Source organism: Columba livia, chromosome 4 (genome assembly GCF_036013475.1).
Source record: "Columba livia isolate bColLiv1 breed racing homer chromosome 4, bColLiv1.pat.W.v2, whole genome shotgun sequence".
Lineage (NCBI taxonomy): Eukaryota > Metazoa > Chordata > Aves > Columbiformes > Columbidae > Columba > Columba livia.
Genome location: NC_088605.1, coordinates 27826734 through 27840219, shown reverse-complemented (window position 1 = coordinate 27840219; position 13486 = coordinate 27826734). Strand labels below are relative to the sequence as shown.

Sequence of the window (13486 nt, the reverse complement as noted above, 5' to 3'; positions counted from 1 at the left end):
TATTTCCCTGTTCCTGCAGTTACTTTCCTGATGTGCTCAACTCCATGTGATTTTAGACCACGTAGTGGAAGCCATGGTTTCCAGCCAACATGAAATGCACTCTTGCACTTTTGACCAAGGAGCTGAGGCATGGCTAAGAGAGGTCTTTGTACCAAACACACCTAAGGTTCCCTCTAGTCTGAACATGCTTCCAACACTGAGAAGGACTCGCTCTGCAATTGTAAACCTGAACTAACTAGCGACAAGGCACTGTGCAACCTGTGTTCTCAGTAACTGCCCACAGCAGCACAGAGCTCAAAGTCACTCTTCCTTCCTTTATCATTGTGCAGTGGAAAAGATTACTTTAGAAGAAGGAAGAGGAAAGTCTGGAATACGAGAGTGCATTTGAGACTGACAAACAGCAAAAAGATATTAGACTAGAAAGATGTAACAACAGGAACTGACAAAGAAAAAATAATCAAAGCAAAAGAAAAAGCAACAGGGATTCAGGAGAGAAAGTAACAGTAGTATGAAAAGCCTTATTCTTAGAGATTGGAACTGAAATTGATAAACTGAACAAGTAACAGGTTAAGCGATGGGTCCATGAGATACACTATGTAAAATACAGGTCACAAGATATTCTAGAAGTTGTAGTGTAGGAAACACACACAAGGTTACAAGCAGCACTGCTTGCCTTCTCCAGCAGAGCCTCCTGCTACCCTATATCTGTAAGTAGGCCAGTTGCTCTAACGGACAATTTTATTTTTTATTGCAAATTGATTTTTCCATGAAACCTTCTCCAATCAGCAGTATTAGTGCCCATCTGTCCTGGTTTTGCTAAAAACAAGTTTCTCTTTTAGTGAATTTGCCTGTCAGCTAAAGCTTCATATTAGCTGCATCTTCCTGGAGAACCAGACACATGTTTTGGTAAACCTAGCAACGGAATGCAAACTTATTGATAAGCACGGATGGACATCTCGCAAGAGGGGCGACGAGAAACAAGTGACCAAGAAACTGACCAACTGTGTACAACATTCCATTCACGTGAATACTTCATATAAAAGTGCGAGATCACGAGGATCTCGTCCCTTTTGCCTTTTCCCTTCTGCTTATGGCTGACATTAGGAGAGGACCTTGCTAGTCGTCCCTGCGAACTGAGGCCTAGTGAGAGACTGAATCCAGCTCCGATTGGCTGCAGAGTCTAATCCAGGACTTTGGTTGCCGGCTCTGCAGTTGCTGAGACTTTCAAGATTGGTTTTGTATATTTTGTATTATTTTCTCTATTCTTATTAGTAGCATTAGTAAAACATCTTTAATTTTTTCCAACTCTCTTCTCTCTGTCCTTCTTTTCCTCCCAATCGTCTCTCCTTAGTGGAAAGGAGGAAGAGGGAGGGGCAAACAGGGGGAAGTGGGGGGGTGGAAGAGGGGGTTAACAATACCTCTGCCAGGGTTTTATTGTCACCCCGCAATCTTAACCCTCGACACCATCTCTTCTACTGCTAATATTTTCCCATATTAGCACTATAGGTGAATTGCAGTATTCCTGCAAGTTTCACTGCTAGAGGCAGTCCACAGACTTAGGTCTATGGAAAAAAGAGGTAAAGTTGCCAAGACACATCACTTGAAAGATAAAACTTTCAAGTGTCTCCATTTCATTGGGAATCTTCCTGCAGCTCTGCTTCAACTATGACTGAATTTTTAAAGATACCCTAAGGGTAACACAATTTATGGTACTTCTACAAGATTTCTAATCAGTTCTGAAAAAAGTCAAAACATTAACAGAACTGTTCATGCTTAACCACACTGCTATCCAGTCCTAAACACTCAGTAGTATCCATACTCCAAAACTTGTATAATTGTTCATAAATCCCTGTGGTCTAGGTACTTTAAATTGTTCAGAATTTCAGTCTTTATCTGTCACAAGCTATATAGCATGGTAACTGTTCAGGAAAATGGTTAAAAGACATTCATCAAGGCAGCATACACAAAGCTTAAGAAACAGGGAAAGATCAAAGGCGACTCATACTGACAGCACACTCACCATCATGCCCACGATTTTATAAGAAATGGACTTCTTGTGTGATCTACCATCGACATTTTCATTTATTAAGAACAATTTTAGTACAAACCAGAATAAAGACTGCATTGTTTCATAAAAGCATTCAAGGAGGGGAAAAAAAAAAGTTACAGTCAAACTCAGCACAAAGTTTATATGTGAACTATGTAAAGGAGCTGGTAGTTGGGAACACTCCTGGAACTACGTGTTCACATATTCTTAGCTCAAGTTCTGCCATTCTTCTAATTCCTGAAGATAACAGTTTAAAAAAAAAAAAAAAAAGAAAAGATTGCACATAGCAAAAGACTGCAAAAAGATGGAAATACAGAGAGGATATTAATAGCAAGAAAGAATATTAAGTAGGCATAATTTAAAAAAATACGTAAAAATAGGATCTAACAACGAGATTAAAATAAAACAAGAAGCCAGATATACAGATAATTCTAATCAGACCTTCAGCATTTTACTGCTGGTTTGACATCAAAAAGGCTGGGAATAAAAGGGCAGAGAATGTAGGCTTTCATCCTCACAGGGCCAAATGCTCGGTTCTTCCCCAGTTTTGAATATAGCCAACTAATTTGTGTCAAAGAAGAATCACGAACTCCGGATTTCTTAATCTGACTATGACAAGGTCGTAAGTTACCAGGGATGGGAGGAAAGGAAATCAGTATTACCTCCCCAAAGTATTAAAGAATTCGGGCCTTCATTTCTTTAGATGAAATAAAATAGTTCATCTAACAGAAAACTAAGTTCCCTGGTAACATGCCAAAAAGCACCTAACAATGATGACAGTTTAATATAGGCTTCTATTTTAAAACAAGACAAGAAAACCTCTCAAGTTAAGGCCATTGTTTCTTCCTGAAAACTTCTGACCAAATTGTAACTATGCAAGTAGCATAAAACTCCGAAATCATGACTCCTGGTCTAATGCTTCCTTTCATTTCACTCATGCAATCCAGAAAATGAGTAGAGTGAATTACTGCTTGCAAACCGTAATGAAAACTTTAGACAGAAGTAACTGCAGGATCTCACCTCTTCTCTCACAACTATCAGCTAATTCTGACAGTTTCAGAATACATGTGTACAACCCAGTGACGTTAGTATGCAGGAACTCACCTGACATTGTCTGTTCCAGCCTGTGGATCAGCGACTTTTTAGCACATTCAATGTCAGGACTTGGGTAATCCAACACCTGCCTGCACCAAACTAATGGACTGACGCATTTTTGCACTGGATTTAGTTTCTTCTTTGGGGACGTATATAACCTGAAAAGGAGGGAAAAAAAAAATCTGTGAAGACAGACAAAATGAGCATAAGATCAGGCACGTAACAAAATACCACATAGGACGCTATCTGTTTTTATACTATATCTACACTACAATCCCAAAATATAAAGAAAGCACAAGTTTTACCTTTAAATTAACTATTTTGAATGCAATATAATACTGAAAGCATATGGCTGCCAAAGGACTTCTGGCAAGAAGTGATGCCTGCATTGCTACACTGGGATATGCTGACTGATACACCAGAAACAAAAGTGTCTTCACTTTTTCAGACATATTAGGTATACAATTTCACTTTGTCACATAAATGTACAAATCAGGATAAATCTTTTCAGATTTAAGTAACATTCACCTAAAAGGAGGAAATAAAGCACTACACAATATGCAACTGTTGTTTTCATAAAGACAAAGATGTAGCAAGTGATAAGCATCTTGACAGCCAAGGAACAGTGAACTTTAAGTGCACAGAATACACCTACTATTTCAGTATCCTTGAACAATAAACATTTCATTTTTACTTCTAATTTGTATCCCAGCACCTGATCCTTTCATTTTCCTTTGAAAACCGAACAAAAGGGAGTATCTCTGTCCTAAGGGGTATACAGTCAAGCATTAAAAGCAAGAAACAAGATAATGCACAGAGAAGAGAGAAACAATGAGCCCATATTGTTCTTCAGGACACGCTGAGGCCTTTGCCTGTCAGCACTTCCATTCATTTATTTTAACGTCAGCATTCCACGACTGAAGAAGTATTCCAGTTCAAAGGCTCTAGAAATTTAGCTGAAAACTTCTCTTCCCTCAACAAACATATTAAAGTCAAAACCAATCACAAACTCAAAATACAGATATTTAAGCCTTATCTTTGGTCTAGAACCAAACTTGGAAATGTGCTTCAGCAAAAGACAACAATGACCTACAGCTCCAACTAGAGCTTATGCACATGCAGAAGCGGTTAAATCAGTGTTTCTTCTAGGAGTAATGAGAGACTTCATACTCCAAGTGAATGTGGTTGTATCCTACACATTGTAACTGAGGAACATTTGACAGCCTAATCAGCCATGCTTCCAGACAAAACAGCAAAAACTGGTTTCCTTTCTGCCAATGACACCAGCAACACAGAAGTTTTTCTCCCACAGCTCTATTTGCTGATCCTTCCTCTGTAATCCTAGAACTTGAACTTAGTTTTTTTACAAACAGCTTTAGTAGATTTTTCTTTTTAAATTACTGCCCTTAAGATCACTTCTTAAAAAAGCTTCCCAAGCAGCACCTTATAAAACCCCCACAAATATCTCACATGAATGACATCTATCTATTCAGAGCATGCTCCAAAACACTCTTCCCTCATAAATAGTGAAATTAGAAAGCTATGTTTGCAAATGCAAGAGAGAATTTTCATCAGCTGACAGGTTTTCCAACAAAAATGAAGCTGCTTGTAAACAATGCAAATAGCCACTGCCATATACTACAGTCCAAAGCTTATGCTTTGGCCAGTATCATGCTGGTCGTTAAAACTGATTTTTTAGAAATCCTTACAATCTTCACAGGTATTCTGCCCACAAAAAAAAAACAAAGAGCCCATCACATCTTTATAGCCCTGGAGATTCTTGGAAAGCACAAGAACCACTCAATTTTTACAGTACTATGTAAACAATTACACAAATTGCTGTACTTTCTGTGATTATCTGCATACAGTTAAAAGTAATGTTTAACATGTACTAGCTCTCTAACACTTTGAATTTACTGCCTTTTTAGCATTTACTTGCCTGTACTCTTTTAGGTCCTAATGTAAGTTTACACAATACAAAGAAGTGTCAAAGGCAACAAAACCAACTTCTGTGCTGTACAGGCCGGACTCACTCCTACACTTCTGAAGAGCTGACATGTCTTACTGTATTCGAGAAGTTCCATGCACATTTGAAGTGTTTACAGTAATAGTATAATAGGCAAGAAATTAAAGTGCATGTCCTCTTTGAAAGACACACTAAAGAAATCCCTTCAACAAACCTACAAGACTAATAAAAATGGCACCGGGTATTTTAAGCTCTAACACATTCTCTTCTGCAATTTCCAACTGTTGTGTTTGCTTCACAAGCAGTCTACTTACTGAAGCAATCCAGGCTCATGCAGCTCCCACATTTCCACCACCCTTTCTAAGCAAACATATTGCAGGTTCTCCCACCTCTTTTGAGTCAACTGGTTGTTTTTTTTTTTTCCTTTAACAGCCTTTGTTTCACATTTTACACCTCAAGAAACCACAGAGCTTCAGAATATACGTGTTTCACACAATTACATTACTTCACAATAAACACCTATGCATTGATACAGTAACGCAATGGCTCTTCCAGGACAGTTTCTTGCACATCATGTAATTATAAAGTCTCACTATTAGCAAGCAGTGATCTTAATTTCCCATCTGACAAGGAACTGCCAATCTCAAGTTTTGAAACTGACTTAATTCTACATGCTTTGCCTAATTTGGATTTAAAAAAACCCTCAAACCAAGGATAAGAATCAGAGTGATGCTTTTGCTACTTATTCTCTTTGCAACAGCTGGAAGGGAAAAAGAACAGAAAGGAGACTCTGAAGCATGTACAAATAACTTCATTCAGCCAAGTAACCCTCTTTGTCAAACTATTGTTTGACACAAAGATATTGGTCCTCCTTAGCTGAAGAGCTCTCCAGAAGAGATTTACTCCCATTTGCACCTGTTAATGCGCTCTACAGCAATGCAACAGCACTGATTGGCAGGACAACAACTTCAAGAATGAAGATTACCAGTGTGCCTTCAAATGCTACTAAATCACTTTCTCAAAACAGGAAGTTGAAAACGATTGAGGAAGTCGACAGCTTATCATCCTTACTACAAATGTTAACACACCAGAAACCAACACTCCAACTTCTCCACAGGAAAGACTCTACACTTCAGTGACACAAAGTAAGAAAAACAAATGAACAAAGCAACCAAACCAACAACAACAACAACAAACAGTATACAAAAAGAAATCCAGGAGCTTTGACCTATTTTGAAACAGCACTAAGCAGGCCAGACACTCTGATTCTGCTGCACACAGTAATATTCCTTTCTTTCAGCTGTCACTAGTCAGCTGTGCCACAGCAACGCCAACCTGAAGCTTAAAGCAGCCAGAGGCTCTACTGATTAATAGAGAAAGACGCAGCACAAAAACGGCAGAGCTTTTGCGCAAAGACTGCTGTCACCACGAGCTCATGTGATAACGTCAGCCGAACTGGGCGAGTTGTAGCACGTTCCTCTAGGAGACAGCTGAGTTGGAAAAGGCTCTGAAAAAAGAGGACACAACATTGAGGTAGGAATGGAATATCTGCATAGGGATTACCTCACCTGAGGAACACCTCCCAGTGTATTAACATACTAAGAGGCTAGTTACCACAGGCATGAAACTAGAAGCCAAGATTCTAATCGGGAAGAAAGGAAGAGTGTTTTTGTATCAAAAACCTTCTACTGCTCAGTAGAAGAGTGAGGGGGAAAAAAAAAAACAAAACAAGATGAAGTCACAGATCTGAATTAGAAAGAAGATGGCAAGTGGAAGGAACTCGAGTTAGAGCTCATTTATTTTAGCTACATTAACTTTAAGCAAAAACGAGCAGGTACAACGGAGCCAACTAAACAAGAGAGCAGACAAAACATGTTGCAGGCAAAAACAGGATCAAGAAAGCAACCTGAAGATGTGAAGAAAAAACAGAAGTCTAAGGCCAGATTGGTAAGAAATTACCATAAAACACAGGAGTAAATTCCACGGTAAAAATAATTCAGGAGGCAATAATACTGAACAGTCCTGGAAACACACAATTTAGAATACAACAGTACCAATCTGAACTCTTTTAGATCAACTAGATCAACTTTCAAGACATCCTATTTAAAGCAATTTAAATAAGTTAAAATTCAAGGTGAATTTTGAATAAATAGCTACAGGTAAGGATCTGAAGTGAATCTCTGGTTGTGAAGAAAAAAAAAGGCAAAAAAACTAAGTTACATTCCTGCACATATCTGGCCCACATATATCCTCTTTCCTCCTCCCCTACCCCTGCAAAGTTCCTATCCTGCAGTTGTAACTGACTGATACACATTGCTCGGCCTGTAATTACTAATTGGCTGGTGTACTTAACTTAATGCTCCTAGTTCTAAGAGACGCGTGAGTAACAGCAAAACTCCAGCTCTCTCAAAATAAGGAGATGAATACAGCAAAAATACTTTGACAACATCATTGAACCTCCATATTAAAGCAGCACATCTCAACTACATGATGCAATTTTCAAGTAGAATTGGGAGGATTCAAAGAGGTTGAAAAGTGCAACTAGGAACACAACTACCTTCCTATCACCAACAATGAAGGATATTTACCCATGCTCTGGTTAGTTGCTGGAAATTACAGCAGTTATTCATTTCCTTGTCTCAAACGAACATGTTAGAGTCTGAAAGGGACATTGTAGAATGGAAAAAGAGGCCTCCAAAACTTGGAAGACTCCTGTAACACCATCATGTAGCTTCCTTAGAACTGTGACACAAACTCTGTACAACTGGCCACTGTTTGGGAAGCTTTTCAGAAGTAATATATTAGAGCATATATGCTCTAAGGTGGTATTGTTGATACTTACACTGAACAGAGAAAAGTTGAAAAGCTCCATGTCCCATTAAATGTGTTCCAAAACAATAAGTCTGCTTAATTACTAGGCCTGAGAGCTACACTACAAAAAGTAGAAATGTGAATCATGCCTAACAAGACATGATTATGAGGTAAACTTCAGGAATACCATTAAGACAATATGGGAAATTCATACTGAAGCTTTCATAATATCAAAATATCAAACATGTTTAAAAGCCATAAATATCACACAAGAAGTTAGAAATGGAAATAAGTTCTTCTTACAGTCCTCAAACACGTGTTTCACAACACAGACATCCCAAAGACATTAGTCAAACGGAGTGTTATACGATGTTATACCAATTGTTTCATTTGACAAATCAATAACTTCTCTAATTCTTAGTTCTCTCACATGCTTCTTTTCTTCCTAGTTTGAGAAACCATTATCTGAATTTGGTTAAAAAAACCCACACCTTTAAATCAGACTGACATTTAATCTGACACAAAATGAAAAGCATCAATTGCTCTTTTATTTATGTCACAGGGCAGGAATTGATCAGAAACTGTCCAGTTTCCAAGTGGCCTAAACCACATCAATGCAATGCCACTTCAGGAGCTGAAGAGGAAATGCTGTGGTGTCATTGCAACAATGGGAGTTCATTCAGGTGCAGCTCTGTCCTAAAACATCCTACACTTCACTAGCTCACGATGGCAAACTTCAGGGTTCCAAAACACACTTAGTGTTCAAAGGACATTAAGCAATATGAGCTGAAAGACAATAATTACTGATGACAATCATGTTTTCGTCCTCCGTATCTCAAACCAGCCACTTAGCTAACTGGAATGGACTACTAGAACGGAAACATAGCCTATTAAAAACGGGTGCTAATTTAATGGAAATAGCTGCTGAATGAGAACATGTATAAGTTCTTGCTTTCCATCTTAGCTAAACAGGATATCAAGCTAATATGAGATCTTTAAAAACACTAAAAATATTACTATTGACCTTTGAAGCCACCAGAAATTTCACTTTAAACACACAGTAACTGCCTCTTGTTTGTAAAGAAGGTCAGTCAGCTGTTTGCTATTTCAGCCCTACCCAGGAGACTGTAGATTGCAGTGCCATGAAAACACCGATAAGCACTAGGCTAGCTTTTGTAGCACTATTATTTAGAGGACACAACTGCTCTGAAGTTTGCTGAGCAATTAGACATACAAAACAGGCACACAGCAAGCTCTATACCCCTTTATGCACATGCTGCTTATAAATTCTGAAGAGAAAGTACTGTATGTTTTCCTCATGCTTAAATCAGAGCTTCTCAGAAAGTTTACATAAGTGACTGTGTAACAAGTTAACATAAAGCAACTTACAGTGGATTCACAGCACGTTAATTAATCTACAGTAATTGCCCACATGTGCACTTACCCCACAATAAACTCTGGACAGCTCACTTTTAAGAAGAAATACAGCAAGCCACCTTGCGTACTGTTACCAAGTTGTCTCAAATGTGCTTTCACACCCAACCTTACCCAGCAAGTCAGGCAAGGAGCTGTGTACATTGTCCTGCCTCTCTGAAGATGTCTCCACTCTGGTCCCCCTCCTTGCCCTTTTTAATTAACTAATTTTAAAAGACCTGCTCAGACTGAAGTTGGAAAAAACTTAAATTCAATCCAATCTGAGTCCAAGAACAGCTAAATAGGAACACTCACAGAACAGATTAGCAAAGTCACTGGCAGCTCCTTGAGGAAGTAATTAGCAGGCCTAAAGCAAAGGCTCCATGGGACTAGGTACAGCTCAGCACTGTGTGCGTGTGCACAGGTGCCTATTGGCAACCTTTAGTACTCTATTAGGAAGAAAGTTTCAGCATATTAAACAGGGTTCAGAAGCATATGGCAAAGAAACTAATCATAAATTCACTGAAATATTTTTAGTAATTTGATATATGATCTGAAGATTGTCTCCTGCTAAACTGTTTAAAACTTAAAAGAGGTCTGGAATTAACTAACCATGGTGAAGAGAAAAAAAAAAGGCAAAAATACAAACAGTCCCAAAGTTTCCTAATACTGTAATGCTGGTTTAACAGCTAATGCTGCCACTAACACAGCAGTATCGAAGTTCTTCTCACTTGTTAGTAATTAAGCTAGTTCTGCCATTTCACTTTACACTTTAGTCCTGTGTAGACTTATCTAAAAGCATTTTAAGAATTAAAACCTGAAGATGAGCTGATCAACTCCAAAATGTAGATTTAAAAAATAACACATCACATTCAATTCAGTATCAATTTCAGTCACAGTATCAACTGTTCCATCTTAAATTTGCCGTCAAAGTTCACAGGCACTTATCTATGTGAGCATTAAATGAAAAATAACGTAATTTTAACAGAGAAGAAAACTATTTTTTCTGCCATTACAAGTCTGCAGACAATTCCATAATGGGACATATGAATACACGGTCTGAAAAAATGCCTCTATTACAGAACACAGAGGGAAGAACACAAATAACCAGGACTCTTCTGCATTTGTTTTCTCCCACAGCAAGGTCCTTCTGAAAACAAACGTCAAGACAAATTTTAGATTCTCCATGTAGACAATCAGAACAGGCCAGATCAGTCAATTTTTTATGCACAAAATGTGATTTAACTTTAGTTTGTTTCCACATTAGGTTTCCTCAGCTGGTAAGTGGTCTTTGATTTCTACAGTGGTATAATCCCATAGTTTAAACAGGATTTGGGGTTAAGCAGCAGTGATCCAAATCCATTTGAACCTGAAAGAGTTCACATGAGGTTTAAATTTTATCAAGTACATTCACACATTCAGTTGATTCAATTAGTTTTTGAGTGACCTTGCACAACCAAGGCCTTAAGAGTGGGATCCTTACGGAACAGTTTAAGAGAAATAAACTTACATCATCCCCCTTATTTTCACAAACTTGTTTGTTTTTGATTGCTCCACTAGCCCTCTGAAATTTCCAGCTTCATTTAGAGCAATAATCTCCATTCATCAAATGCACAAAGTCATCCTACCTTCATAAGAAAAAAAATATTTTAGAGTATTTAGTGCCTCTACAGTTGAATTAAATGGTATTCAGAAATTCTGGGAGTTAGATTTCCATTTTTATAGAGCAATTTGGAGAAAAAAAAAAAAAAAAAATCAATCTTGCCAAACCACATTTATCACTAAGTGTGTATTATACTACAGCATGATTTTTTAAAATTACATAGCCATGTTTCTTGATATGTACAACAGTAATCAAATTTTAACAACTGCTCTTTTCCACATGTATGCTTTTGTGTCTCAGTCATTGTCTCAAGACTGAGAATTAGCATTATAGTTGCTAAAATATTAGGAAAATAATTAAGACATGTAACGGACCGCTGAGGACTAGAACTTGTGTAAAAACATGATCGAAGACACAATAACAGGCAGCACAAGTAATGTGCCAAACACCTGACACCAGCAAGAACAGCACTCAGTGAACTATGCTGCCTGCCTCTGAGTGTCCAGAACTGCATAAACAAAATCACACAGCATTTATGCTGTCACTGTCACCATATGCTTTCTTCTGACATTAATGTTCATTGAAGAGATGCATTGTGTTGCTCATGATTCAAGATTAATACGTAAAATGGTAACATCTACTATCACTAGAATTCATAAAATTTACAAAACTGGCCATCCAGCTCCAAACTTACTGTGCAAATTTAGTATATTCTATTTCCCTCACATGCTATAAACCAGTAGATTACACGGCATAAGCCAAAAAGTAGTTGCCTTGCAGAAACTCATCATCTGGAAGACGATGCCTCATATTAATTTAGTAAGCTCGTATTGGATGAAAGTAAACTTATGCTCTCATACTTCTGCAGTGGATCAGGCTGGATATGTCAGGCAAATGCCTTCTCTAAGGAAGTGCACACATTGTCTCCTCCCTGAGCAACTAAAACATTGCTCATGCATGGAATCATTCCAGCATTTTAAAAGGTGTTTCTAACTCTGAAAGACATTTTCATTTTTTAAATCTGTCTGCGTGTTTGCTCCAGAAAGAGACCTTTGTAGATGACACTACAACCAGTTCTGACCCAAGTCAGACTGCTTTTGTTACACTTTTCCTCCCTGTACACGCTTCCCTTATGTTTCTCTGTTGACACTGTGCTCCTCCCTATTTCTCCTGCAGCTCTAATGCTGCTCCTCAACTAGTGTCATAGCAAACTTCAAAAAGACAGCTGGAGAACAGCAAGACATTAAGAGACGACAAACCTTCTTAATTCTCAGTAGAAGCTCATCCAATAGTAATAAAGACAAGCTGAACAGCCACCTGCAGGTGCTTTTGCTGGAGCAGCAGGGTAAGCAGTCCATTTAAAAAGAGAGGAACCGCCTAAAGTAAACCATGGTCCTACATAGTTAGCAATAAACAAAAACACCTGAGGACAACACATTTATGAAACTGAGTATGCTACATTTGCTGCCTTCACAGCTGAAAGAAATCAAGGCTTAAAACATGTTTGATGCACGTCTGAAGAAGTGTAACAGTACCTGTGGGCTAATTCTGCTCTACCCCAGAAATGTGCCACAAGTTTCTCAACGCCTCCACACCTTCTGAAATTGTGAAAACGCTGACAACTGATTTTGCGGCAGAACTGGAGCCTGCTCCGGTCTCCAGGTGACCCGATGAAATACTCTCACCGCAGCTGAACAAAAGCACAGGGCTGCAGGCCTCCAGGGAGCCGCGAAGTGAGGCGCAGAAACCAAAACACCCTTCCCCTGGAGGCTTCAGTACATCTTGGAGAGCTAATTCCTCCATCCAGCCCCGAAGGGCGAGGCTGCCTCCCTACACAAAGCCCCGGCACCACCTCCGAGACCAGGCCCACCTCTGGAAACGGCCCCTCCGCCCCGGGCACGGCGGGTAAGGACAGGACGGTGCCTTCCCTGCCTCCCGGCGGCGCGGGACGACCCGCTCCCCCTGCCCGCCCCTGCCGCCTACTCACCAGCCGGTCTCGTCCTCCTCGCAGCCGGCCAACCGCTCCAGCTCCTCCGGCCTGAGCAGCGCGGCGTCGTCCAGGAGGCCGTTGCCCTCCTCGCCAGCCGCGCCGCCGCCGGGCTCCTCGGGGGGGGGCGGGCGCCGAGCGGCGGCCCGGGGGGTGAGGCAGCGGCTGTCGGGCGGGGAGGCGGCGGGGGGCGACGGGGAGGGCCCACCACCCAGGAAGCGCTTGGGGCTGGCGGGGGCGGCGGGCAGGGCGCCGTGGCGGCTGCGGAGCTGCTCGTTCTGCTTCTCCAGCTTCTTCACCAGCTCCTGCAGCTTCCGCACCTCCGCGTCCGCGTTCACGCCCGAGCCGACGTCCTCCATGGCGCCCGCCGGCAGAGGGGCGGCTGCGCGGGGAAGGGCGGCCGCGCCGCCCCGTCTACATGGCCGGGCGGCCCGTGGCGGAGGCGGGCTGTGGCGGGGCGGGCCGCGGGCGCTGCTGCCACCGCCCCCTCAGCGGCGGCGGGCGGTGGGAAGGGCGGGGAACGCGCGTCCGGCCGCCGCCGCCATCTTACCGGCCCGGCCCATC

The 13486-nt window shown here is 40.7% G+C and overlaps 1 protein-coding gene across 3 annotated transcripts in view; it reads right to left on the bottom strand.

Moving 5' to 3' along the window:
• Positions 1-13486, bottom strand: part of SLAIN2 (SLAIN motif family member 2) — a 37100-nt gene extending 23614 nt beyond the window's left edge. The window contains exons 1-2 of one of the 3 annotated variants that reach the window (XM_065060844.1): positions 12923-13486; positions 3152-3300 (exon numbers count right to left, since the gene is read on the bottom strand). In XM_065060844.1, the coding sequence (XP_064916916.1) occupies positions 3152-3300; positions 12923-13281 (508 nt within the window). In that variant the 5' untranslated portion in view covers positions 13282-13486. The remainder of the gene's footprint in view (positions 1-3151; positions 3301-12922) is intronic. The other 2 variants (XM_065060841.1, XM_065060843.1) reach the window with 2 other exon arrangements.